This window comes from Falco peregrinus, chromosome 10 (genome assembly GCF_023634155.1).
Source record: "Falco peregrinus isolate bFalPer1 chromosome 10, bFalPer1.pri, whole genome shotgun sequence".
NCBI classification, from domain to species: Eukaryota; Metazoa; Chordata; class Aves; order Falconiformes; family Falconidae; genus Falco; species Falco peregrinus.
In genome coordinates this window covers 28,898,426-28,925,398 of record NC_073730.1, presented here as the reverse complement: position 1 = coordinate 28,925,398, position 26,973 = coordinate 28,898,426, and the positions used below count along the sequence as shown (strand labels likewise).

The 26,973-nt window shown below is 42.1% G+C and overlaps 1 protein-coding gene across 3 annotated transcripts in view; it reads left to right on the top strand.

The window, feature by feature from the left end:
- LRP8 (LDL receptor related protein 8) overlaps window positions 1–26,973 on the top strand; it is a 194,322-nt gene that overhangs the window by 85,800 nt on the left and 81,549 nt on the right. The window contains exon 1 of one of the 3 annotated variants that reach the window (XM_055815838.1): window positions 11,390–11,479. The exons of the other annotated variants lie outside the window; for them this stretch is intronic. Coding sequence (XP_055671813.1) covers window positions 11,476–11,479 — 4 coding nt within the window. The 5' untranslated portion in view covers window positions 11,390–11,475. Of the gene's footprint in view, window positions 1–11,389; window positions 11,480–26,973 lie in introns of those variants that run through there. 3 annotated transcript variants of the gene reach the window in all.

Sequence of the window (26,973 nt, the reverse complement as noted above, 5' to 3'; positions counted from 1 at the left end):
CAAACCTCTAGAAGGCATGACTTAATTTATAGGCTCTCTCTTCTGTTTGCTGTCTGATGTGAAAAAAAGGGGGGAAGCCCAGGAGGAAAAACAGCCCTGAGTTTTGAAGTTGGGAAGCTCCGTCTCACGAAGGATGTCTTGACTTTCAGCAGTGAGCTCTATCATGACCCAGCACGAGCAGCAACGGCATTGGCCTTGTCATGGCTGCTTTAGTACTTTTTGAATTAGTCCTCAAAACTCCTGAAGCTATGATTGCTAGAGGAAAATTTTCTGGGCCCTTTATGCATGTCACTTGATCTCCATCTGTTCCAGTTCGAAAGTATGGAAATCCATTCCAAATACACAAATGGTATGGGGGCCTACAAAATCTTTTTAGGGAAGGGGATATACTTGAGTGTGGAAGCTGGAAGCTTAACTGCTCTTTTAAGTCTCTGAATAGCTGCTAGAAAATTTGTCACTGACACTTTTTTGAATTGGAAGACAGCGATCTGTATTTTTGAAGATTCAATGAATCCAGAAGATCAGCAGTCTTCCTTCTGTCATGGAAATGACGCAGGATTATTCCAAACAAGTTGAGTAATGCAAGCAAAGCATCACCAGGATCCCAGTGAAAGCCAGTCATTAAAATCCATTTGCCTCTCAGGATCTCCTTTATCATTGTGTATTTGCACAGTGGTTATGTCTATATGCTGAAAAAACAGCAAGGAAGAAAACCGCTATGGTCTGGGACCAGGAGTCTGCAGGCAGCACCACCCTGGGTAGCTGTTATGTCCACATTCCTTTCCATCGCACTGTTTTGTATATGACCCTTTGACATTTGCATATGGCAGGAGTCACAGAAAAGATGGTGAAGGATTTAGCCTGAAGGAAAATAGACTCTCATAAGAAAATGAGACTTTCAACCTGGGATATGTGCACACAGTCTGATGGGGGAAGACTGGCTGGCCCTAGTTATTATTTGCTGTGGATATGCATGACACAGAAATGATGGTCTCTGTCTCATGGCAGTGACAATGTAGATGGCCCCTGAAAGACTGGGAGATCCGGCATAGGAAAGGGTTTGTGTAGAAGCAAAGTCTCCTGTGTGAAAATGAAGCATTTCAGACTGTAAACAGCATAATTTCCATTGCAGGTTCCAGCTGTCCTTTCCAAGAAAATAGGATTATTTTTTTTTCCTCCTGCTTCTTTCATGGGATGAGAAGATATCCCAGACGTTAGACTTGTTCAGATGAAGACTTGGTGCCTCTGTACTTCTGGTTTCCAATTGTTTTCCTTCAGATAATTTAGAAAGCATCCCTGTTAGTGTTACTCTGTCAAGGTCTCCTTGGACTTGCTGAAGTCTCAGGAACCATTTTCTGGGCTTTGAGTCATTAGTGCAGTTCTATAGCTTTTGCTTTTTAGCACCTCCTTCCTCAATTCTATGATCTAGATTTTATTTTAATATTTTCTGCCGGAAAGACTCCATGAGATTGCTCGGGTTTGCTTAGGTGCAAAGTGACACTGTCTGTTAGAAGAAAGAATTGGGAAAAAGATTTAAATTAAGAGGAGTTGACATGTTTGCTTTACTTCATCTTTTGTCTTAGTGTTGCTCAGACAAACAGAAATGTCTCCAGTGACTATGTTTCAGCAAAGAACAAAAAAAGGATATGTCTTTCTTTGATGTACACATGTGTATGTGTGCCCATACGCATGGAATCTAGGAGCCTAATAGATTTGTTGGTGATTAGTAACTGTTAGTTTTTATGAAGGCAGGTCCCAAGGGAACTGTCATAAAGTATTAGGACCCTGTAGTTCTGGGGTTCGTGCAGGCATGTGCTAAGGGTAGTCTTTGTCCCAGAGCTGTGACCATGCTGGGGTGGAACAGGGTGCAGGAACTGAACAACTCAGGTAAATGGGAGTGTTGGGGGGCAAAGCGAAAAGAGAGCGAAGGATGAGAGGCTCACATTAAAACTGAGCTCTCTCCTAATCCCTGTGTTTCTATATTTGTGCTACTGAGGTCTTTAAAGATAATGCAGAATTCGCTAATTTTGAACCTTTCCATGAAAAAGAGGCAGCTGGAAAGGTAAGCCCAGTGACCATTACCCTTGCTTTGAATTCCCAGTTAGATTGTTCCTTCTTACAATCAGTAATGGCTTTTCCTTCTAAGACCAGCTTTTCCTCTTTGCTTCCAGATTCAGCAATGCAGCTGTTTTTTGAATCCTTTATGCACTGCTGTATTGTGCTAATGCAAGGTTTCTCCTCCTCCATAAATTCCCTGTTACCCAATAACACCATCCATCAAAGTGGAAAATTATATTTTATATATTTATAATAAATATATCCAATATATTTTTTCTTTAAATTCTCTATTACTATCAATTTAATGTTTTCTACAAATAATCATTAAAGCAAAAACACAGGATAAACTCTTTGTGTAACCAAATAACGGCAAGTATTCAAACTGTTCAATGAATTAACCTGTTCAAGGAATAATTTCCAGAACCTTACAGCATATTTGGAGCAGCTTTGAAGTAAGTAATAGATAAAGTGCTGCATATTTGAGAAAATGTATTTTCCTTGCATCAGGGCTGCATGCCTGACGAGATTTCTTGATGTGGGTGTAAACATAGGGCTGCTATAAGAGAGCATAGCTCAGCTTAGATTTGTAGAAGTGCACCTGCCACAGTAGATTTGGTCCATTACATCTCCACGAGTTTTGTTTAGACCCAAGCCCTTGTGAGTGGCATTGAGGGCTCCACCAGGTGCTTTGTTACTGTCCTAGAAGCATGACTAATTTGCAAAAGCCGCTTCCCCCCCACCCCTGCGGTGCTGGAAGGGACCCTGGCATCTAGAAGGAAGTTCACTTGTACTTGGTTGCTCTTCTGTTCTAAAGAGGAAGGGAGTTTGCTTGGGATTTTCTTTTCTTGACCAGCCCAAACAGCACTTCCTGGATTAGGGGATGCTCCGCAGCAGCAGCAGAATAATCCCCTCTTCCATGAGAGGTGAGCTGTGACTTATGTTCTCCTTGTTCCTGCATGGTTTTAGGGGTGAAATAGCTAGATCATGAAATAACAGCATCTGCCCAGAGATATTCCATAGCTCCGTTGTGCTTTGAGAGTGAGTTAAATCCTTGTTCTGGTGCTTGGTGTCTTGCCTCAGCCTTAGGTGCAGCACTGCCTTGATTTTGCAGGAAAGGTTAAACCAGAGGAGATAAGTGGAAGTGGGAAGAATTTGAGCTTTTGTTTCCACTGTCTTTATTTCTCACATATTTCATTTAAACATGAAAAATAGTTTCCTTTTTACTTAAAGGTCTTCCTGCAAAGCTGTGAGTCCTTGAACAAGCTCAAACACTTTGGGTAGTGTTTCAGTGAATCTCTGAAACTTGAGACGAAACATGAGACCTGACAGCTGGCAGGGAGAGATGACCAGGCTGCTTATGCATGAAATACACAGGTACCTGCCTGACCTCAGGTAGCTAGGAACTGGCGCGTTAAAAGAAGCTCTCAAAAGTAACACTGCTGAAATCAGAAGCTGAAATGGCTGTTGTGATAGAGGAATAATGCTTTTGCGGGGAAAAGGAAAGACCATTACGGGGAAGACGACTACTGGAAGAGATGTAACACCCTGTGAGATGTGAGAGCAGGTCAGGTTACTGCGTATGAAGTGGGTTTCTCTGGCAAACTTGCCCTGGTGTGACTTTTACTGTTGCTGAGCTATGGGCGATTTTACAAACATACTTGGTAACAGCACATATAATACAAATGCTCATTATTTATAGGCTGACAAAGTCCACATACTGCTTTTGCATGAATGGTGTTGGTTGACAATTGTGTCAGAAGCTTTTACAACAATTTTAAAGCTTGTACAGCAATAAACAAACACAAATCCTGCAGTGCTGTATGTGTAAGTCCCTGTTCTCAAACTGATACGATGTTAAAGGACTGAATCCGTAGCACCAGTGAATGTAAACAGATGTGATGATTTACGTGAAGCTACACTGGTTTACGTCAAATAGGACTGTGGCCTAAAATACTTAGGTATGTTTAGCACAGTGCATTTGTCCAAAGATATGATGACAAGTCTCTTTGCAGTGCCAGGAAAATTGTCCCACAAGCAGTGGAGCGCACTCAGTACATCATGCCAGTTCGGCCAAGGCTGAATAGCAAACAACAAGCCCCAGAACTGGGTAAATGCCTCTGTAATTTGTCTTCTGACATCGTACTGCTTGCAGCTCTGCCAAGGAAATGGAAAAAATGTAGAGAGCACCCTGAGCAACCCGTCACAACACAATGAATCTGGCTTCCAAAACTATTGTAACCGGGATGCTGCTCTCCTCACACATGCCAGCAGCTACAACTAATTAAACAAAACAAAAGCAACCCCCCTCTTTCTTTAAAAGAAAGAAAAGTAAAATAAAATGTCACGTGGTGTCATGTTTTGTGAAAGTAGCGTAAACTTGGCAGTTTGTGCAGCAGGATTGGGTCGATGTGTGGAAACAACAGGCAAGTCTAGATCCATGTAGTCTCCTTGCTTCAGGCCTTAGCTGTCATATGCCTCTGACCAGCAAGAAGTCAAGGGAACATATAAGATGTTCCTTTTGGTCGTGTTCTGCAACATGCACTTTATTACAGCAGTACATACTGATGCAGCTTTGATGAAGTGAAGCAAGAACTGCTCATCCAGGTGGAAAACCTTTTTGACATCAGTGTAGGTGAGGTTCTGACTGCGCAGGGCAGGTCTGTACTACATTATTATCTTCAGTATGAAGTAAGGGCAGCTAAGCAAGAGGCAAGCTTTTCTTGAAGCTTAGGACCCTCAGAGTTTTGTTGCAATATGGTTGCCTGCTCTGGCTTGTGTCATGGACACGTAGGATCACTCCAGGGATCCCCTATATCTCCAGGGTGCTTGGAGAGACAAAATGGCTTTCTGATCCTGCCGGCATTTAACATCCAGGATCTTTTCCTGTTGTACCATGTTTCCTCTATTTGCCCCCGCCCCACCCTGAGACACTTTATTAAATACAATACTTCTTATTCATATAAAGTAGATTTTTCTCGAGATAAATACATTCTTCAAACAGAACTCAATGGCAGAAATTTCCTCAGCAAAAATAAACCATGTCTCTCTGAAGCTGTGCTAGTGACAAAACTTAGCCCTTTTCATCTTCAAAGCACTGTGCAAACTTTAAATAATGTGTTTTATTGTTTGGGTTTTGGTTTTTCTTAATCAGTGAAGTATATATTAAGATTCCAGATGAAAGATGGGAAACCAAGAAGAGATGTTAAGTGATTCAGTGAAAGTTGTTGGGATCAGAGCCAGCTTAGAGTGGAGACTCTCCGGGCTGCCTGGACCTACAACATGAGATTCATGCTTATTCACACTTCTGCCAAAGACCTAGTAATAAAGTAATAATGTTAGTGGACATTCACTAGGAGTAAATGTATTTCGTTTTATTAATGTGCTGAGGTGCTGCACCACTGAGCAAATAGCCTCAATTATTCAAGAATAGGTAATAAAATGAAGACGAGATGCTTTCTACCTATTGGAAAGAAGGTAATACACAAAGCATCCTGTGTAGTTCACAGCACAACCCAAGCTGATCTGCACACTCACCCTGACAGACCCAGAATTTCATTGTGGTTTATTTGTTATAGGTTCTTGTGGTTGTATTTTAAACTCAGCTGCTCGTTGCCACGTGGTATCGTAAAGCTCTTGGTGCCTATGCACAAGTGTGTGCTATACATACTGTGTGGCAGGAGGGTAAGAAAGAGAGATGAGTGGTTCCAAACTTGAGCTAATGTGCATCGGTAAGGCTGGATCATGGAGCTGGGGGGAGGGACGATCTGATCTTTTCTGTGAAACATGTTTATTTGCTTGATTTCATTGGGGAATTATTTTTATTGCTTTGACATGAGATGCTGTGCTGTCCTTCTCTACAGGAAAGCTATGAATCTGGCCTTGGTGCTACATTAATGATCAATTTACTCATTTACAAGTACAGACCAGTGAACATGATAGGTTCTAAGTGTACAAGAGCTCATAATTTATATTACTACTTAGTAGAACATGGAAGTCGAAACATCACTCATTTCTGCTGGCAGCAGCCGTTGCTGGCAATGTGTCCATCAAACCATTACTCAGGGTGTCCTGTGAGTTCTGTAAATGCTTTCAATGAATGTCTTAAAAGCAGAGAACATTCTTGGGAGTGGAATTAAACCTGTTTGGTTTTGCCGTTGGTATTGACTATTCATAGGAACTGTTTCCAGGACAGTAACCTCTCAAATGATGTTAAGAAGTAAAGTATCTTCGGAGTTTTCAGGCTTTGGAGAAACCTCAGCTGTACACTTCAGGATGGATGTGTGATATTGCACTGTGGTGAGTTCACAATGTCCTGGCAGCTGTTAGGTGGCTTAGCATGTTGTGATGATAAAGTCTGTTTATTCCAGGCATAGTAACGTAAGCAGCATTGTAACTTAACGGTTTCATTTATTTCATAATTCATTTTTGCAAATGTTACAAAGCAAATAAGAAGGAAATATAAAATGAGCATAAGACCTGGGACATCTGAAGTGAGAGATTTTTAGTCCAAAATGCTATGCAGAGGTCAGGTAAATATGAAAGCATTTGAACCAAATTTTAAAAATGTTGATTTGTAAAAGCAACTGTTGTTTATACACAGGTCACCAAAGGGAGCACATTATGGAAACAGGCAATAAATTAAGATTAACTGAAAGCAGGAGGTGGGTTGAAAAGGTGAACGAACCTACCAGAACACTTCAAGCACAACCCAGTTGAAAGGTCAGGTTATTGAGTGGGAGCTACTGTTCCCATGAGATTAGGATAGGGGAAGACAGCCAGATGCTTCCCTGTTCCTCATTATTGTCAGAAATATTTTTCTTCCTAAGGAGCAGGATTGCCATCTGCAATTTCAAATGGATGAGAGGGTGGTCAAAATGCAGCATGTGGTCTGGAACTAGCTTCAGATATTAGTTGTTTTCATAAAGCACTGACCAGAGCTACAGCGGCGCCTAACGGTCCTTGCCTTTGGTGAGGTACCAGTGTACATCCATAGACAGGAGAGAGGGAGGCGGAGGAAGCACTAACCTCATGCCTCCCCGAACCGAGATTTTTAGTGAAATCTGATTTGTTCAGTGCTCAAGTACCTGCTGCCATTAGCAGCAGGCTGAGGCTTTTGGCAGCTCTTTTAAAAATTAAGTTTTACAGGTGTCACTTAGGTTCGCTTGTATTGTTAAAAATCAGGCTGTTCACTGCTGCAGAAGGATGGCATGCTGGCATGGCTTGTAAGACCCCAGCAAAGTTTTTAATGGGGTGTCAGGAAGACTGAATATTCTTACATGCTGGGTTCTGACTTGTTTTGCATGCATCTGTTTGAGCAAGTTTTGAGAACTCAGTGGAGCACAGATGTCTATTCTTCAAAGAATGACTTTGTAGAAGTGACTAGGAGGATCTTCCAAGGTGTGGGAGCTGTAGGGTAGCAGGGAGGTTCTTTGCATAACATCTGTACATCCTTTGGTCATAAATTGCACTCTTGTCCACTTGATCATTGAATCAATAAATAGTAACAGGTGCTTCAGCGTTAGAAACAGCGACCATGTATGTGTTTATTGGCTTGTAAGTAAATCATGTCTCCTGGAAAACAAGATAAAACCACATAAATACTATTTCTGGTTTTGAGGGTGCTTGGAAAGGTGTATTTCTGCTACGTAGATAGTTGTAGCAGTTGAAGAGTTGGATACTTTCTAAATACTTTCTAAATATCTGAGCATGTTAGGGTTGTAACAACTGTGCATGTGTATGAGTATGTGTGTGTCAAGCACATGCATGATAACGACAGTGCTGTCAGACAAAACTGACCATCCTCCATGCTAAAGTTTACAGCATTTTTAGACCTGTTGGCAGCAGTGTAATGCTATTTGCATAAGACGTTGCCTGAAAAGTTGGCTTTTGGGTTTGGGTTGGTTTGTTGGGGTTTTTTTGTTAAACTCAACATCAGATTTCCCATGCTGCCTTCTGCTGTGTTTTGAATTAAATCTTCCAAATTAGTCAGGAATGAACTAGTTACTAATCTTTAAAGGGAGTATTTAAAAAAAGAAAGAGAGAAAAAAAGAAAGAAAAAATTGTTTTAGGAAATGCTGTTAAACATTGTTTATGTGTGTCTGTTTTTCTCATCCTTTCCCTTGGGCAAAAATCAGTATTCCTTCATACTGGCAAGAGGGTGTAGATCTATTGCAGGTGTTGGCTCCCTGATACATACAGCTAGAGAAGGAAAGAGGACTGACTATTTGGGATCAACCTTTTCTCAGAGTTTCAGATGAATGTGATTTTATTCCATCTCCATAGGCTGTTTGGTGCTTTGGCCTCTCATAAATAGATTAGAAGCAACTGAATTTCTTGCATGGGTAGATTGATTTTTTTTTTTTTTACTTGCTCCTTAAAATTCGTGTGGGAATGTTTCTAGAGCATCTTGTTACTTATGGTTGAAGGGCTATATGTGTTCAAATGAGAGATTCCAGTGTTAGTTGTGTAATGCACACAAATTTAAATAAAAATGGTTATTTTAGAGATAAACTAGAAAAACTAAGACACTACCTTATCTATTGTTTTTCTTTTCTGTGCTTGACTTTGAATTGTTGTCCTTGACATGGAATATATAATAATTCCCTAGCTACATGCCCTTGCTACCCAGCCCTGTGGGAGGCCCTGGAGCAAGTGGGTGATTCCTAAATGGTTTTAATAATGTATGATTAGCATTAAAGTAAATGCAGGTGAAGTTTTGACCTTTTGAATCTGTAGAATTACAGGCAGATGCATTCTGGAAAAGGGATTTTGATATATAGGTGCCCTGGGGGCTGGAAGAAGAGAGCATTGTCACTGTTTGAATGTGGTGTTACGACGCTCTTGACGTATCTTGTCATAATATAGATTGCAAAGCGCTATAGTGTGGGAATGGCATCTCACCCTGCTTCTGTCCAGCCCCATAGAGTATTCGGTTGGGACTGAGAGCTGCTGAGTGTGGCTGTGGCTGTTGGAAGAGTGGTCAGCTTGGAGACATATGGGATGTAGCTGTTCCAGAGGTTTGTCGCTGCAGAGAGCAGATTTTGTAACTGACAGGTTACATATGAATCCTGGGAAGGAATGCAGGTGGCGGGGAATGTGGAGACTGCATTGACTCTCTTTCTTTTCCACCTCTCCCAGCTGATTTTGGAGCTGGCAACACGTTGCTCCATAAGAGGTTATAGGCTGGTGTGTGTGCACTCATGCACTTGTTTTATCTTCTGTTGGGATTTCTGCCTGGGGACACCTGGAGTCCAGAGAAGGAAGGAAACTGTGGGATGATGTAACCGCAGAATGGGGGTTTACTGAATGTGATGCACCTCAGCTAACACTGATTTAGGACTCTGCTGTGTCCTTGCAAGGTTAGAGGGCAGTTTTCATTTTTTTTTTTTTTCTTTTTCACTTCCATTGTTGTAAGAGATTTTATTGATTAAATAAGAATTATAAAAGAGGGATCACAATTTATAAAATTATAAAAGAAGATCACAAAAATGTGGACCAATAATAAAAGAACTAAGCTGAAAACTAAAGCTTCATCCTGGCAGCCTCTTTGCTGCATGAATAAAAAAAAAATTCTGCAGTGTGACAAGTTTTACAGTAAAACCACACTGAGAAACAGCAGTGAAAACAACTAATAAAACCTGACATAAACGTCCAGTTTTAAGAATAAATTAAAATAAAGCTGAAAACAATATATTCTTTTCAAGGTGGTGATTGGGAAAGAGACAGAAATACCACCGCAGCCTGTATATTTTCCACAATTTTATGTTTACATAAATCAAATATAAGTAGTCTTTTATTGCTGTCTATGGAAAAATACTTCATATTGTAAATTTTTTGTATGTGTCTGTTCTGAATGTTTTTATTAGTTTTTAGATAATACTGAATCTCTAAGGACAGGCCTGAAGCTGAAATAATTGCAGTTTTTCTGTTGCTCTGCTGTTTAAAAACTTGTTAACCGTTCTGGTCTCAAAGCAGAGAAGCAGTCCAGACTGTGAACTGTGACTGCAAAGGCAACAGCAGGTGTCTGTGGCTGTCCACTTCTCGGTTTCCTGCAGCTAGAACACAGAAGACCAGATTTTGTTCTCCATTTGAGTTTACATAAATTCAGATTAACCTACTCTTCCAGCCTATGTTTGGAAGCAAAGCTTGACTTGGGGAAGCAGGAGGTTTTTGTCTTTTGATTTGGATTTTGATGAGGATTTCTTGAGAGGAGGGTATAGCTTTGAACAGTGGCCTCTACACAGCCAGTAGGCGTCATCAGTTATGTTTTAAATATTAGTGACTCATCTCTATTTGGCCTTGGATGACTTATGGAGACGATGATGAGGGTTTGTTCTAAATCAAGAGATTGTGTTGGAATTGAGTTAGGAAAGGACTTGATGTCCTCACAGAAAACTCGCATGAGCCTGAAGATTTGTAAGCAACTATTTATAAATTCATCTGCCTTCAGAATAACTTTTTGCCCTTGTATTACACGGTGCATATGGCTTTAGGGGAGAGTCAAATCTAACCTTCAGGAGGCTGCCAGCAAACCAGTAAATCTTTGCTATGCAGGGCGGGTCACTGTTCGCAGTCCTTAACTTGGATTTGGGCACTATTGTGTGTTTTATCCTTAGATATGTGGCTTGTCCTTGCTCACTGTGCAGCACAGCCTTGGAGGGACTGTGAGAGGCCCCTGGCCTGCATATGCACAGGGCACAACCCCAGGGGCGGATCTGACTTGCGTGCAGGACCCAGAGGCTGTGATTCTCGCAGCGTGAGAGTCCTTTAGAGTTTCCAGGCAATATATCTGTTTACCAAGTTCCTCCTTCATAAACAGCTATTCCACTGTCAGCAAGCTTTGACATAGTTGCTTCCATGGCAGAAAAAAAGAAAAAGAAAAAAAAATCAGCGTAAGGCAGCTAGCTCCATTACATAACAAAGGTTATCTGGAGACACAGCTACTCTGAGTGTCCCCTCTGTTCTTTTCTATTCTCAGGGACAATCAGCTTATTCTCATTTTAAGAGCTTACTATCAGTTCTGACCCATTTAAAATTCACCTGCCAATTGAATTGTATGACAGGACCTAGCTGACCCAGGAACAAAGTGAAATGTTTGTATCTTATGGTGAACTGCTTCAGACCAACAGCCAAGAAGAAAAAAGGAAAAGAGTGGAGACAGCTGTATGAGAAACAAAACTTCCCCCCTCCCCAAGGCAGGGGATAGGAGCTTTTTTACTAAAATATTCCTAGTGGTTTTGCTCTGCTATCTGTTGGCAGTTTTACATCCTTGAATCATTTAGTCATTCACAAGAAAGGAAGTTTGCAAGTTGCTGTACGTTCATGCATAGATCCCTTCCCTTCTCTAATAATTATTCTGCCAACCTACTCCTCCTTCCACCTCTTTCCCAATAAAGCGCTAAAGGCAGGCGAGAGAAGATGGGTGAGTCTGTGTTACCTGTTTCGACTGGACATGTGAATGACTGTCCTTCAGCAGGGAAATGCCTGTTGGCCAGTGGCTCTATTTTCAAGGAATAGGACTGTTAAACATACGGCCTTTTGGAGAAACTTCTGCCTTCTAAATTTTGCAGCTGCATTTGCTCCATATTTGATATCAGTTGGGATTTGGGGGTTTTGTTGCTTTTGCGGAGGGTTGGGTGGTGGTGGTTGTTTTTAGACATTGTACTCATTAATAATTCATTTCATCATAAATTGCCACATGCATGTCAGAGGGGTACCTGTTAGGTAATTACCTGACCTGGATGGAACTGAGCTGATATTGACTTGGAAATTCATTATTTTGCTTACTTTTTGCCCATAACAGCTAAAGAAACGGGTGAGAAGTAAAGGGCATCAAAGCTAGTGTGCAGTTATTTCTTACCCCTACCCTGCCCTGTGCAGATGGACCCTTCCCTCTGTTCCTTTACCTCTCCCAGAGGCAACTAACAGAGAGATGTGCACATAGAGTGAAAATGGAACACCCACTGAGTATTGGGGTTGAACTTCCCAATGCTGAGTACTGTAGGACAGTGTCATTAGAACAAAATTATTTCTAACAATAGTGATTTGTGGTTCTTGACTTCTTTAGGCTGAGGGATTTGTTTTTCTTTATTCCCATCTTCTGCTTTTAGGGAAACAAGCATGTGGTAATGGGGGGATGAGATGAGCCACATCACGCAGCTTCTACTTAACAGCTGTTCCTTGTAGCTGTTGCATAGTAGTAGAGGATCATAAAGACCTTTTTATGCCACTTTTGTTTTTGTTTTCAGAATAAGGGTTCTCATTGATTCTGTTAAGTCTCACCTGTATTTGTCAGTTTGCAGGAAACCCTTGGTACTTTTATACATTAGTTCCAGTTGGTACTAAAGTCAGTCACTTTCTTGCCGCTGGCTTACAGTCAGGGCCAGGTACATGTATTAACTATGTCATAGCTTTGTCTGACTCCCACCAAGTTAGGGAAGTCTTTGGTTTGTGCATGTGCAGGAACAGCATCTTCCTCCCATGGTGTGAAGCAGGATGTCTTGGAAAAAATCTTTCCCTCTCCCCTCTTAAAACAATCAGAGGGGACTGTGGCTTTCAGGGAATGGCTGTTGAGTAGGAAAGTTATAGCTGAGCATGATGCTCTTTCATCTTCCGTCTTGGCTTTGATTACTGTAGTTTTTAGGGCTTGACAGAGAAGTGAGAGACTCTGGTTTTGTCATGCGCTTACTTGCAGAGGGATTGTGCAACAGAGGTGCCTTGTGCCTCCACTATGCCTCCAGTCTGAGAATGAAGAATGTGCCAGCATAGAGAAAAGAGGTGATTCCTTTGGTTAGACTTCTTCCACGTCCTTGTATCGCACACCACTGAGTGTTCAATTACTGCGTTGCTGTGACTTCAGTGCCAGCTGCCAGCATGGACTCAGCCTCCTAGAGCAGTAGGACAGGTACTCTGAAAGCAGATCTTACTTTATTCTTAGATTCAAGACAGTGCTGAAACCATTATTTTTTTATTTTGGTTTTAGTGCTTCAGTAACTTTATGAAGGAGTCTTAATTATTGAAGGCAGCGTGTTTTCTCCTCAGAGCTACACAGACTTCAGATTTTATGATCTGAGGCTGTTGAACAAGTGGTAAAGTGCACAGAACCTCAGACTGCAAATGCTTCTAACTCAGAGTGACAGAGGCAGGTAAAACTATAAGGAAACTAAGGGTTATGAATTCAGTAATAAGCTGCTAGTCTTCAGCAGTTATTTCTGTGTATATGATTGTTGAGGGATGACATAGATAGGGCTGTATTTAAGTCCTGCTGTGGTTTTACTGAAGTTGGAGTTACAGGGGATGTGTGTTAAGCTTAAGGAGTCTGGTGGAAATTACTGTTTATCAGACCACCTTTTTTTCTCCTGAGTTGGTCGCTGTTCAGTGCCATTGAGCTCTTCTGATCTTGTCTGCTCGTAGTGGCCACTCCAGTAGTAAAGTGTGTCTGCACACAAGGTGATCCTTGGAGCTGCTTTAGGCGTTCCTAACTTCTTGTCCTATATTCTAGGTGGCTAGGAGGTTTCAGGGAGCCTCACTTCACTTGGCTGGCTAGGAACCAAATAGGAACCACAGCCACACGCAGCAGGCCCCTGTGCTGCATCTGGCTGGGAGTTGTGAGCTTTCTGTATCGGCTCAGTTCTGCTGTGAAGTGTAGTGTCTCACGAAACCAGGCATAAGTGAGATGACCAATGCAAGTGTGAGATGTGGCCAGACTGTATTACTTCGGTTAAAACTTACAGGTTGATTTGAAATGGGAAAGGAGGGAGAAGGAGCAGACAAGTTGTTTAGGAGATTGAAAGACAGGGAAATTCTGAGGTTTATAACCCCAGTCAGCTGTCAGATTCAAAGATGAAAAGATGGTGAAAGTTATTGGTAGATTCTGAATATCCCACTGATCTAGATGTTCAGCCCCTTGAAAGCCCTGCACCTGGCTTTGGTAGGGCTTGCCCACTCAATGGGCCACTTCTGACAGTGGTGAATAACTGGGAGTGATCTTTTGGAAAATTTGAGTTCTGTATCTTCAGGGTTTTTATTATTTTTAATTATAACGTTGCCATCAAGGAATGGGTAATTGCTCAGCAAATTTGGCCTGAAACCTCTGTTCATCTCTCCTAGCTTTGACCACACGAGGTAAGAGTCATTGCAGGGTTTGCAGGGGAAGGCCCGTGTGGCGCAGCTGATTCAGCACATTGTCATTAGAACTGATGACTGTCATACTCTGTTGTACTGCTCTTCCCCAGTTGCACTTGACATCCAAGTAAAACTGGGCTCACGTAGCCCACGGTGTAGCTCACATAGCCCAGCATGGCAGTTTGATCCCATTTTTGTCTTCTTTTGAGTTGTCACTAAAAAACCTAGGTTTCCATCAAATCCACTGTTACGATGACCACTGTGTGCTGGTACATCTGCACTTCTTGGCTCCTCGCACAAGCAGCAAAGGCTCCAGAGCTTACAGAATTTGGAGAAATACAGTCTAATGCTTTTACTGTCAAGTTGAACGTCCACTGAGTTGGATTTTATTTGAAAACTAAATTTTTTGTGTGTCTCTGACATCTCTTGACTCTGTGCTATGAAACCCTTGGGGTCCTCTCCAATTAGCATACCTTGGCATCTTTGGGCCAGCCAGCAACACGTGGTAGGTTCTAGAAAATATTTTTCTGAGTGTTCGTGAAATGTGAGACACAAAGAGAGTTCCCTTTATTTTTTTAAATAAACTCTTCTGGGTTTTAATCAGTTGTGCCCAGGTGGGCAAGTAAAGGCCTAACAACAGGAGGTTGTATCTCACATTGTGTTCTACGTAATAATCAACATCTCAAGTGATTGTAGCTGCACGGAAAATTTGCCACCAGGTTTTGTACTCTAACAGAGGCTCCTGCCTGGTCATAGAGACTATCCAACAGTGATTTAACCTGGCAGGAGAATGAGAATTTTTACTTAAAAGCTGCACTTTATTAATCTGGTAGAAAGGACTTCACCTTAGCAAAAGGAAAGGTGGAACAAAGTAGTCAGACTCACATGGCCTTGCTTTTGGCACTCTGCAGTTGAGCTGCTTGCACTTAATACTTTAATCAATAATCCTCTTGTAGCCAAGCACTTCACTTGATAAAGTGTCACTGTAAGAGGTAAAATAAAGGTGTGTGAACACTTCAGCAACACCCAAGCAGCTGTGTTAGCTGTGGACAGCAGGACTTCTGTGCTGGCTTTCATTTGCGTGGGGGATCTGCAAAGCTGCCCGAAGGTCCAGACCTCCAGGCAGGAATATTTCAAGAGTCTTGCTGGAGGAATATGAAGCCTAATAATAAATTTTATTTGTTCATACCTAACACAACAAATAACAACTTAAATGTCTGTTGATGCTATTTGCTTCATATATTCATATATTCAGGCTGTTGATGATGGTAGCCAAGTGGTTTATTTCACTTACCTATCTTTCTCATTCTTACTGCCCCACTGCTTGTTCTCGACAGATCCAGTTTAGCAAACTCCCATCAAAATGCAGGGCTGTGGGGTTTGGGGTTTTTTTTGTGGTGTGGTTTGGTTTGATTTTTTTGAGGGGAGAGGGTTTGGGGTTCAAACCTTGTTCCCTTCAGTCTCTGAGCTTGTCATACATCTTAAAGTTCTTAGTTATGTTGCCTAAATACTTATACTGCTATTTGCTGGTTGTGCTTGGTTTATTAGTATTTTTGCAAAACAGTTTGTGCATCCAAAGCATTGTCTTTAACACTCAGATTTTTAAGATTGCCTCATCCATCATTGCCAAAGGCAAAAGAAGGTGTATTTCTTTTTTTCTTCTTCTTCCTTCTTTTCAGTTGTTGGGAAAAAAACCCAATGGAAATGTACAGTTCCAGGACTGTTTATAACCAGGCATCTCTTGGCACCCCAAGCTGCCTGGCTTTTTTACATGTAAAGTTTTGCCCCAACATTGGGACTTATTTATAGCTGATATCCAGGACAAGAAGTCGTCAAAGAAAAAGTGATGTTTCCTAGGGAATGAGAAGCCCTCGTCTGGCACTCATGAATTACAAGGCTGAACTTCTTAATGTGTGTCTCCTCCTCCTTTTGCTCTGTTTTGTTGCTGCCTTCAGTAACATTTTCCCTGACTATAGTACCATTGACTCCTGTGATAGTTTAATAGTTTCTGCTGTTTACACAGTTGTCACTTAAATTGTTGTGATTTAAATTTGCATGCAGAGTTGGTAAGTGCTCAAAGTTTATGGTGGTACCCCAAAAGTAATTTGTATTCTGGTTGCTGGAGTTGTCTTGGCAACGCCTAGGTGACTGGAAACCATTTGCAGAGGGGAAGTTTAATTCCGATATTGCTCACCAGCCCTGATTCTGTTGATGACAGGCTGGATGGTGTTCAGTAGTTACAAAACTTTTGAACTTTACCTTTTAACCATAGTCTTCATAGGGTCTTACCTGTGTTGCTATTTACAGAAGAGTTTGGAAGAACAGAAATATTCTATTCCTCTGCTTGTTCCTTAGTTTCTGACATGCTGAGTTTGGGGATGCTTTCCCTCCTGCTGGAGGCAGAATTTTCACCCCTGAATCTCATTTTTTGGTTCTGATGCTACTTCTTAGTTTCTAGAGGGTACTGATAGCTGGGGGGTACAAATAATTTGCTGCAGTGGTAGCCATGCAGTATCGCCAGTATATGTGATGTAACAGACTTAAAAGATAACTTAAAAAATCATGTTGAATTAAAATTATACACCTAGATTGATGTTTTTAGTGTATGGTTAAGTCTGGGGACTCAGAAAATTAGTGAAGTATTGCAGGTTCAGGACTCCATACTCTAGTGGCTAGGCTTTTAAAACTCTTCTTTTGAACAGTCTGAAAACATATTCTGACTTTCTTGTAGAAAGCATCTGGCATCTCATTCTGGTTGTCCTGGATAAAAGTGTTAGTACTTCATCACCTACAAGGACCCAGTACAGAATGGGCAATCCTGGAAAAAAAGATAAAACATAATAAAACAGTCAGCTTGGAGACATTTTTATGGTCACTGATCTCATATAAATCCATTCATAACTGTTCTTATGAAAATCACAGTGATAAAATGCTTAATCAGGAGCCAAATATTGATACAAACTCCTGTGTTTCTGAGCTTCTTGTGGTAAAAGACACCTCTGCTGTAGTATATCTAAATCTGGACTTAAATAACATCAGTGCACTACTGCAATACATCTTGGTGAAAGAGGCTTTTAGAGCTAATCTGAATTATAGTAGCTATAGTGACTTGAGAGCAGGTAAGCCATTTCTCACACCAGCTGAGGGCATGGTGCAGGTAGGGGGGTATTTGGAATTACAGACTGAAATCTGTGGAGCTGCTTCAGCATCATGTAAGAAATGCTTTCTCTGCTTTTTGCTTGCCTTTCCTATTGTGAATGAAGCACTGGAGCATAAGGCCAATATCTGCTTCTGTATTGCTGAAAGAAAGCTATTAGGCTTTTATAGAGGCTTATTTTCACAGTTTTCTCCTTTTTATGTCTCATTAGAGATGGTTTCTATGGGCTTTACACAGGTAAGTCACTGGCCTCATGAAAAAAAAAAGTGAGAAACACATGGAAGGGGTGGGGGAAAAGTAATAATCATTGGGAGGATTATATGTGTGAATGTCTTGAGCTTATGGTGCTTGATCTTTCAGCAGTGTTTATGTGGGACTCCCTAAGCAGAAAAAGTTCACTGTTCCATAGACCTTTATGTTCCTTTCATTCTCATAAAACACACAGAATCATACAACAGTTTGGGTTGGAAGGGACCCTTAAAGGCCATCTAGTCCAGCCCCCCGCAGTGAGCAGGGACATCTTCAACTCAATCAGGTTGCTCAGAGCCCCATCCCCTGACCTAAATGTTTGCAGGGCTGGGGCATCTACCACCTCTCTGGGCAACCCCTGCCAGTGTTTCACCATCTTCACTGTAAAAAAAAATTTCTTCCTTATATCTAGTCTGAATCTGCCCTCTTTTAGTTTAAAACCATGACCCCTTGTCCTATCGCTACAGGCCCCGATAAAAGCTTTGACCCCATCTTTCTTATAAACCCCCTTCATGTACTCAAAGTACTCAATAAGGTCTTGCTGGAGCCTTCTCTTCTCCAGGCTGAACAACCCCAGCTCTCTCAGCCTTTCCTCATAGGAGAGGTGCTCCAAGCCTCTGATCATCTTCATGGCCTCATCTGGACTCGCTCCAACAAGCCCATGTCTTGTACTGAGGGGCCCAGAGCTGGATTTCGTACTACAGATGGGGTCTCATGAGAGCGGAGGGGCAGAATCTCCTCCCTCGCCCTGCTGGCCACGCAGGCTGACGCAGCCCAGGATACAGTTGGCTTTCTGGGCTGCGAGCACACATTGCTTGTCCAGCTTTTCATCCACCAGTACCCCCAGGTCCTCCTCAGCAGGGCTGCTCTCAGTCCTTCTCAAACACCTTTGGAAATCAGTTCAAAGACACAGTAGACTTTGTTATGCTTGTCAGTCATACCTTTTAATGTATGTTTTAAAATGCTTTTTTCTTACAAAGTTAAGAGAATTGCTGATGAGCGTGACTACTTAATAATGGAGTAAAAAAAAGAAAAAATATTTCTCAAAATAGAGACGATCGGTCTGCAGCTGATGCTGCTTATCAGTGATGTGGGGGTTGCTTATTAAGTAAGTTAAACTACACGTCCTCTGGTTTGCTTTGGGATCACTTTGTTGGTGGTGTTTTGCCACAAAGCACTAACGAGTGTTAAGATGAAAAGCAGGATGCTGCATCCACCTAGCCCAGTTGCATTTGGCTGGAAGGGGCTTAGTTTTTTAAATCGGGGGAAGACTGTTCATCAACATCTCCTTGCACAAAGGGGGAGGGTTGTTTGTGTTTAGAGGCAGCAGGCAAATTGGTTTCTCTTTGTCTTGGCTTTCCTATGCTATTGCCTTGCAACTCCTCCATCTCCAGTGAGAGACTTGCGGTTTCTTTGTTGCTTCCTGCTCATTTCCATGGCAGCTGATTGCACCATGGCAGGTCCAGGCCGAATGGCGCTGCGTGGACAAGCTGCAGGGAAGGAAACAGCCAAGTGTGGGAGCAGAGGAGAGCAAGAGCAAGAATGGAGCCTGTCGCTAGGACTGACTGTATGTAATTGTATAAATTCCATCAAGTGCATCCCATGGTTTCAAGCCCCTGGAAGCTGTAAATAATGTGTTTTAATTAACGGGTTGCCAGGAGCTTTAAAGGAAATCAGATTGGACTGAGGGCTGCAGAATTCGGCAGCTGTAGTGGCTGGAGTGTACGTGCGGTTTGATTAACTGCTGGTTGTTCGTTTTATTTTAATTAAATGACTTTAGAGCTGAAAGCTCCTGCCATCCTCACCTGGGTACTATTGAAATCTGTGAAGTACAGAGCTGGGGAATTGGGCAGAACTGGTTGACAATAACAGCAGAGGAGGCTTTGTCTGAAGGATGTGCAGGGCTGTTACTTCAAAGTCATACGAATCACAGCATTTCCTGTATTGTATTTCTTTGTGTGATCCTTCTGGTTTGGGTTTTGCATTTTCTGCACATCCAGCTTGATTGGTGGTAAACGAGAGAAGCCTTTTGTTCCTGTCCTGTGTTAGCTGAGCTTTACGGCTGGCAGGTGAAAAGCATCAGAGGAGCAGTTGCTCTTTGCAAATGTGTAAAGTACTTTGGAGTTACACGTGCCGTAGCTGCGCAGTACAAGTGAATCGTATAGCTATTTGGTAACTCATTTGGCTGCAGAAATGAGAAGAATGAGCAGTGTAAGAGGCTCTGAAGGTGTGTTTTTAATGCCTTTCCCCACGAGCATGTCCCAGCACAGCCAGAGTTAGAGACTCTGTCTCTTTGCCTCAGTTTTCCTCTGTACGCAGTGAGGTTCGTGGTGCTGCCCTGTGGTGTGGAGATGTGGCGGAGAGGAGATGTCTAAAAGATGGGAGCTGTGCCAGGAGAGGTGGCAGGGCACAGGTACCTCAGACGGGTAGGTAAAAGGGTAATGTTGATCCCTGGTGTGGCCTGGCTTATCGACAGTCTGCCTGCTGCTCCCCCATGACCTCAGTTCACGGCAACTCGAGAGTAAGGGGAAATGTGCCCACTAAAAATGTTGACATGGTTCCACCATCTGCTTCTACTGTATTAACGTTCCTGACTAATTGCATGTGTGATGCTGTGCCACATGGTAGCTTTGTTCTTCGCATCAAAAGACAAAGCGTCTTTGTGCTTCCTGTGGACCTTTGAACCCCACTTGCCATTGAAGGCCCTGTCAGTGTGACACAGTAGCTGTTGATGTCTTCTTGCCTTGATGATTAGAGAGCTCAGAATAAGTACGCTTGGTCATACTTGTTAATAGGTTAAAGGGTATTGTTGCATGCATCATAATTTCCATGTTGTGCCTATTCATTTCCCATCCCCAGGGTACTGGTATTTAATATTGCAATGCACAAAAGCATTTGACAACACACAATGATGGGTGAAGAGATTTGTGCTTGAATGGAAAAACTGCGTGACCGATGCCTAACTCTTAACCTGACCACTTCACTTAATGTAACGCAAGAGACCATCCGCTCATGCTTCCTGGCAGAATATTAATAGACGTTTGTTTGGCGCTGTTCCGCCGTAACAGACTTGGATCAGAGGATGAACCTGCTGTTCAGTCTGAAACGATGCTGGCTTTGGAGACGTTTTTGAAAATGCTTTTGTGTGCAATTCCTTACAATTCCCAGAGCTCTGACTCAGTGGTCTTAAAAAGCAAGATTCCTGGCAAATTATCACTGGATGCAATTCATGTCATCTTTACAGAGCTGTAGAAAAGGTATCTTCACAGGTACACACACAGGGACTCTGTGGCGCTGGTCTGACTAAAGATCGCTAAGAACCAGGGTCTGCGTGTTGGGGGGTTTTTTCATCACCTTGGATGTTCCTTATGTGTTGCTACCCAGTTAATTCAATGCGTGTTTCTATACCATACGTATTGGTATGGCATAGGAATGCTTTTCAGTAGTGTTTATTATGGTACAGGGGTTTACTATTTTTTTTTCTCTGTGGCTTACCAATTGCTACTTTCCATTTTCTGTTTCTGTTTTTGGTGTCTGAAGCTGTTAAAGAATTTGGGACAATAAATGTATGGTCAGAAAGGGGAACTTTTCATAATCCCAGAAATACATATTTACTCCATAAAGTGCCATAATTTTGCTAAAATAAAATCAGATAGAAAAAGAGGATAAAGCTAAAAACGCTGGATTAAGTCTTTAGAAAAATCCCTGCTCCTTTCATTGCATTCATTCTTATAAGACTGCAGTGGGTATTTTAATTGTAGCATTTTAGCCTCCCAGAAAAGGAAACCGTGGCATGTGGGTTTAACTGTATAGAGCATTTCTTGCATTTTTTACCCTGCAACTTATTGATTAAAGTAGGAACAGGAGACAAAGAGCAAACATTGATCCTATATTAAACAACTGGACCACATATAGAAGTGGCAAAAAACATGGTGTTTCTAATAAGATAGTAAATGCAGGAGAACCAGGCAAAGTAACAGCTTCATTTCACCTGCTGTTGGCTGCCAAACAGAATGCTCACCTGTGTTGCTACACTTGAAATTCCCTAATGGGGAGCACAGACCCATGTTGCCTTTCCCTACTGGCCACCCATGCAGATTTGTACACAGAACTGTCAATACCTTCTTGGTCATCCCATGTCTGTTACACTTCTCTTGTCCCCTCTCCCGGTTCCCTACCTGCAGAAGGCATCCTTTTGCTGCTGAGAGGATTGAGTCCTCAAGTATGTGATTCAGGTCATTGATCCTGACTCCTGAAGGGCCTTTGGGTTTGTTGGTTGTTGCTTTTTTTTTTTTTTTTTTTTTCCCCTCTCTCTTTCTTGTTTTGTTAGGGATTGTGAGTTTTGCACTGAGTTCTGCTGAGTTTCCAGCAAGTCATTAGATTTGGGTAATTTATATTACAGGTCAGAGATACCTGGGCTGTTGGCAACTAGTGCATTTTTGAGAATGTGTGTTTGTTTGTAGGAATGTTGTCAGTGTGTGTTTTATCATGCTTACAAACACAGAGCTTGCAGGTGTAAATACCAGGTTACTGTTTTTGCACACAGTTGTAGTAACAGTATGCAGCCTGGATCCATGCCAAGTTTTGCAAAACAGGGCTTAAATGGTATATATTTCTCTTCGGTCTGTTTTTAGGCTGAGTTGCAGAGGAAGTGACTTTGTCTGCAATTTTGGGCATTCCCAGCATGTAATCACACTGCTCTGCTTTCAGTGGCAAAGGTGACTGGTGAAAATTGCTGCTGCTTCCTGGCAGATGTGTTTTATGCTCTCGCAGCCCATGTTGGCTGAGCGATCTGGGCTGCAAAATGTGCACACAGCTGTGCAAGGGCAGACTCTAGCAGTGAAGCAGCAAACTTGCAGCCAGGGTTGAGGACTGCCAGAAATGCCTTCACGCTGATTTTAACCCCAGGGTAGATCAAGCAACTGCTTTGAGAGCATGACAGGAGTTTGTTGTAACTGGGTCTGCACAGAGTTCAGGACTCCTGGATTTACCTCTTGCATGCAAACTTGAGTTTCAGCAAACTTGGTGTGAAATTCTGCTGAAGGTGTCGTGTTTTGCTTTGGTGTACTTTAACCTCACAGTATGTACAGTAAATTCAGGCAACGAGAACTTAAATGCTGCATCTAAGCTGTGAAAAGCAACTTCTGTGACATGGTGTCTCCCCTATAAACCCCCGTGTTGTAATGTTTTGATATGACAGCATAACCCAGGCAAGAAGTAGCAGCCTTTCAGTCTTTTGAGGCTTTCTTTGCCATCCTCTGCACTGGCTCAGAGACTTTTATTACCACCACCTATGAAAAAAAGAGTAATACTTTAAAAGTATCAAATAGAGCAGAAATCTTAAGTAGAGACTATATAGGGAGGCCCTTCTTTTCCTCGTATCCCTTCTCAGTCCTGTCTCACTTAGTGACGAGTTGCATTCACATGTCTTAGTCTCCTCCTTTCTCTCCTTTTCCTGAATAACTGATGGTGAATTTATCCTAGAAGTACAGCTGTTCTTTTTCCCTGGTACCTGTCTGACAAGCTACAGGCATGTTTATAGGTAGAAATTAGAACTACTCTGTGAACTTAAATAAAATTCTGCTTTTCTGCTTTAATATATTTGCTAGCAGAAATGGCCAGTATGTTTTGACCTTGGGAAGCCTGGCTTTTTTTCATCGGAGGGTTGATTGTTTAACCTCCCCGCGGAGAGGGATAGCCATTAATAATTTAGGCGTATGGAGACTTTTGGAGCTCCAGGGACTGCAACACACTATCAGCTTTGCTGAGGAGTCCAAGGCTTGTAATCGCTCCCAAGTTTCAGAGTCTGGGGAGTTTTTCACTGTTTGCACGTTTCTGTTCAGCAATGTTTTCATATCTCTGTTGAACAGTAGTATTTGTAGGTGCCTGCTTGAAGCACGTAGTTGACTTAGGCTGAGTTTTATAAAACCTATATTGAAAACAGACATCAGAGGGTGTCATAAAAACATCTGCGTCCAATTTTGCACAGAGGTCACTGAGGCCAATAATTATTCATGGACTTTGGTGATGTTTCATCAGTGTAGAATATGGCCCCTAGTGTTTGATTCCCAGAAATAGAAAGACAGAATAATGTCAAGTGCCTCATGAGGAATTTGCAGACATTCTTCATTGTGAAATAACATACACGTAGGTGCCACCCAAGAGCTTGTGTCTTGCAACAATGTCTTGCTGCTTGTTAAAAGAAAGCAAAACAAAACCCAGACCAAACAGACAAAGCTGGCAATTCCGTCAGCAAAAATCAGTGCGTATGAGCTTTAGTCAAAGAAATATTTAGAAGCTGGAAACTAGGAGCATACCAAATCCTTTGAAGAGGTTGTGATTGCAGCAGTGTGGAGTTCTGGAAACATGTTCAACTTCTGCAGCAGTGATGGCTGCTGTTTTCTTTAAAGAGGAAATTTTGGCTTGACCTTAAGATAACTGCTCTAGCAGATGTGGCTGAAAGATGTGGGTCAGATCCTTGGCTATACCGTGGATTTGCTTCATGACTTCTGGCATGTCATTTAATGTCTCTGTGCCCATGTGCCTGCAACCGAGGACATGCACAACTTGTGCATTTCAAGTTCTCTGATCTCTTAGGAGGAGCAAGTTTTCTGATAGTCCTTTCATACAGTGCTACCTTGCATAATCTTTGTCATAATAGAAATTACATTTTCTGAAACGTGACCCTGTCTATATGCTTGCCAGCCTCCTTGTCACTGTTGCTGCTGTATGAGGATAAGTGTCAGTGAGATTTTGTCGGTGAGCGTGTTTTGGCACTGAATGGCAGGTACTTCTTCACACCTGCCAGCTTGTCACATTGTAGTGAGGTTGATTGGTAGCATCCAGAGGTGACTGCAGGCTGGACAGGGTTGTCAACCTATTTCTGAGCAAAGCTGGGCATGTATTTAAGATGCTGGTAGGAATATCTGTCCCTTCTCCTCCTTCCTCTGCACAAAGACAGGATTTTCCATTTTAGAAGTAGAAGGGGGGGGGGGGGGGTTGGTTGGTTTTCTTGTGGGCTTGTTGTTTGGGGTTTGGTTTTGGTTGGGTTTTGTTTGGTTTGTTTTTTTTAATTCTGGAGACTTGAACACTGAGGTGATGTGGGTTCCTGGAGAATGGCAATGAAGAAATTGTCACAAAACCTTATTTTGTATAGCTTAAAAGATCACTGATGCTTTACGAGTGGATCTTAAAAAAAACTGAGAAAGCTGAAGGAAAACTGGAGGGAGCAGATGTTGGAGGGAGCCTTGCCCGAAGGAGTGTGGAGCATGTTCCTCTGAAGTGAGGCAGCACTTGAGCTCTCTGCCTGGGCTGTTCCCAGCTGCAAAGAGAAGCTGCTTCCCAAGAGAAAGCCCCAGAGCCTTGCCAAAGCCTTCAAACTCCAAAGGAGAACTTGTCTTGAATACCCAAGTAGTACATTTTACAGACCTCTAATGCCCTTGAAGGAGCACACCAGTCCAAGTGGTCATGTTGTCCTTGAACTCTCTTCTGGGATTCCTGCTTTTCCTGCTGGTAAAGCTTGGTTTGTAGGGACAAACACTGCATTCATTAGACCAGCTTGTATATTTGGCAAAAAACAGAGCAACTTTTGAGCGTACAGACCCTTCTTGAAGTCTGAAATGGCAGCAGCAACCTGAGGAGGATATGTTGGGGAAACATTTTGTTCAGTTTTTGCCTTGATTACATGAGTAAATTTAGCAACGAAGGCATGGATTTGTTAGTTGAAGTCACTTTAATTTCATACATGAGAACAAACTGCTGTTTCAGCATTGTGTGTTTTCCGTAGCTTTCCATAGCTGCAATTGGGTGCTGCCATTTTCCTCACATTAAACTCAGCATTAAACATGAAAATGTATTTAAATAATTCTAAATAGGAGGCTTGCACATACTACCATTTAAAGTGCACAAAGGTGGATACCTTTGATATTAATGAAAAATCACAGGTGACATCTCTTTCTCCTTCTAATTTAATAGATTTGATTGATCAGAGGGACTAGTTTAGACTCAGCAGCTGCATGTTTTGGTTACTGTAATAGCAGCTTCAAGCAGTTATAAACCCTTTGACTAGGTTTTTGTCAATTGGGCATTGTTTTCTGGGACCAGTTCAGGGGGTCTTGGGGAGAGGTTTCTTTAAAATGTGTTTCATGTGGAGTATCAAAGGGACAGTGGTCTGTGCCTGAGCACTGGCTGTTTGAGGTGATCTGATTAATCTTGCTTTATTAATGTAATTGCCTGCTGAGGTGGCAGCATCAAAAAAAGTGGCCAGATTCAGAGAGTTAAATATTTCCTTTCATTACTTCAAGGTGTCCTTAGTTGTCTGAAAATTAAACTGACTTGACAGTCCACATCCACTAGGATTTACTGACATTTCAACCCTCGAATCCTATCTGTTGCCATTTTGTAGCTGCAAACCAGCACATTCCTGAGATTTCCCATGCTGAGGATTTGGCAGCACAGGGCTGTAGCCCTGGCAGAGGTGCTGCTGGCGGAGTTGGGTTCCCAAGATTTGGTGTTTGGGTGCCTAAAGCAGGTGCAGCTGGGCACAGCCAGGGCTGGAGTGCCATCCACCCACCTGCTGTGACCAGGAAACCACAGCAGGGTGGACTGTCCTACACTGCCTGGTACACACCCTCCTTTGCAAAATCGATACCATCTTAGTCAACAGCAGAAATTGAGAGTATTCGGGCTGCAGCGCTGTGGGACATAGGCTAGGATTTTCAAATCTCTTTAAGAGGAGATCCTAAGACATCCTTTGGGTATACAATTTGGCCAAAGGATTTGGGATCAATACCACAGACTTTCTTTGAAGGGCAGAGACACTGACGAAGTATGCGTTTAGGGCTCAGTCTCCTGCTCCAAGAGTTTTCTGGGTTTGGGAGTATTTATACTCCTAACTATATACATATATATATATACACACACATATAGAATATATGTGCATATATATATATACACATATATATACACACAATATAGACGTTTCTGGTGAACATAAGTTGAATTTAAAAAAAATATATATTTGCTTTCTTATATTGCTAGGAAGTTTTGTTTGGGAGTGGCATTTACAATGTCATGGTGGCCGTGCTTGTGATCAGGAGTTGACTGAAGACAACTGAACTGTTTGCTGTCAAGTTTTGTGTAGCCCAGAATCTCTATCGAGCTGAATGATGAGCCCAGCCCCTACCTTTCTCTTGGTAAGCAGAAAACCTCATTGGGCCAAGCAAATGACTCCGCTTGGGTGTATTTTCCTCAATGCGGGACTAGATTTATTGAGGTCCTTAAGAAGTGTGGAATGAACCATAATAATAATAATATATTTTGTTCTGGGAGGAGCTAGCTTGTGTCCTGTGTTACACTTTAAGCTGCCATTGGTACCTCACAGGGCT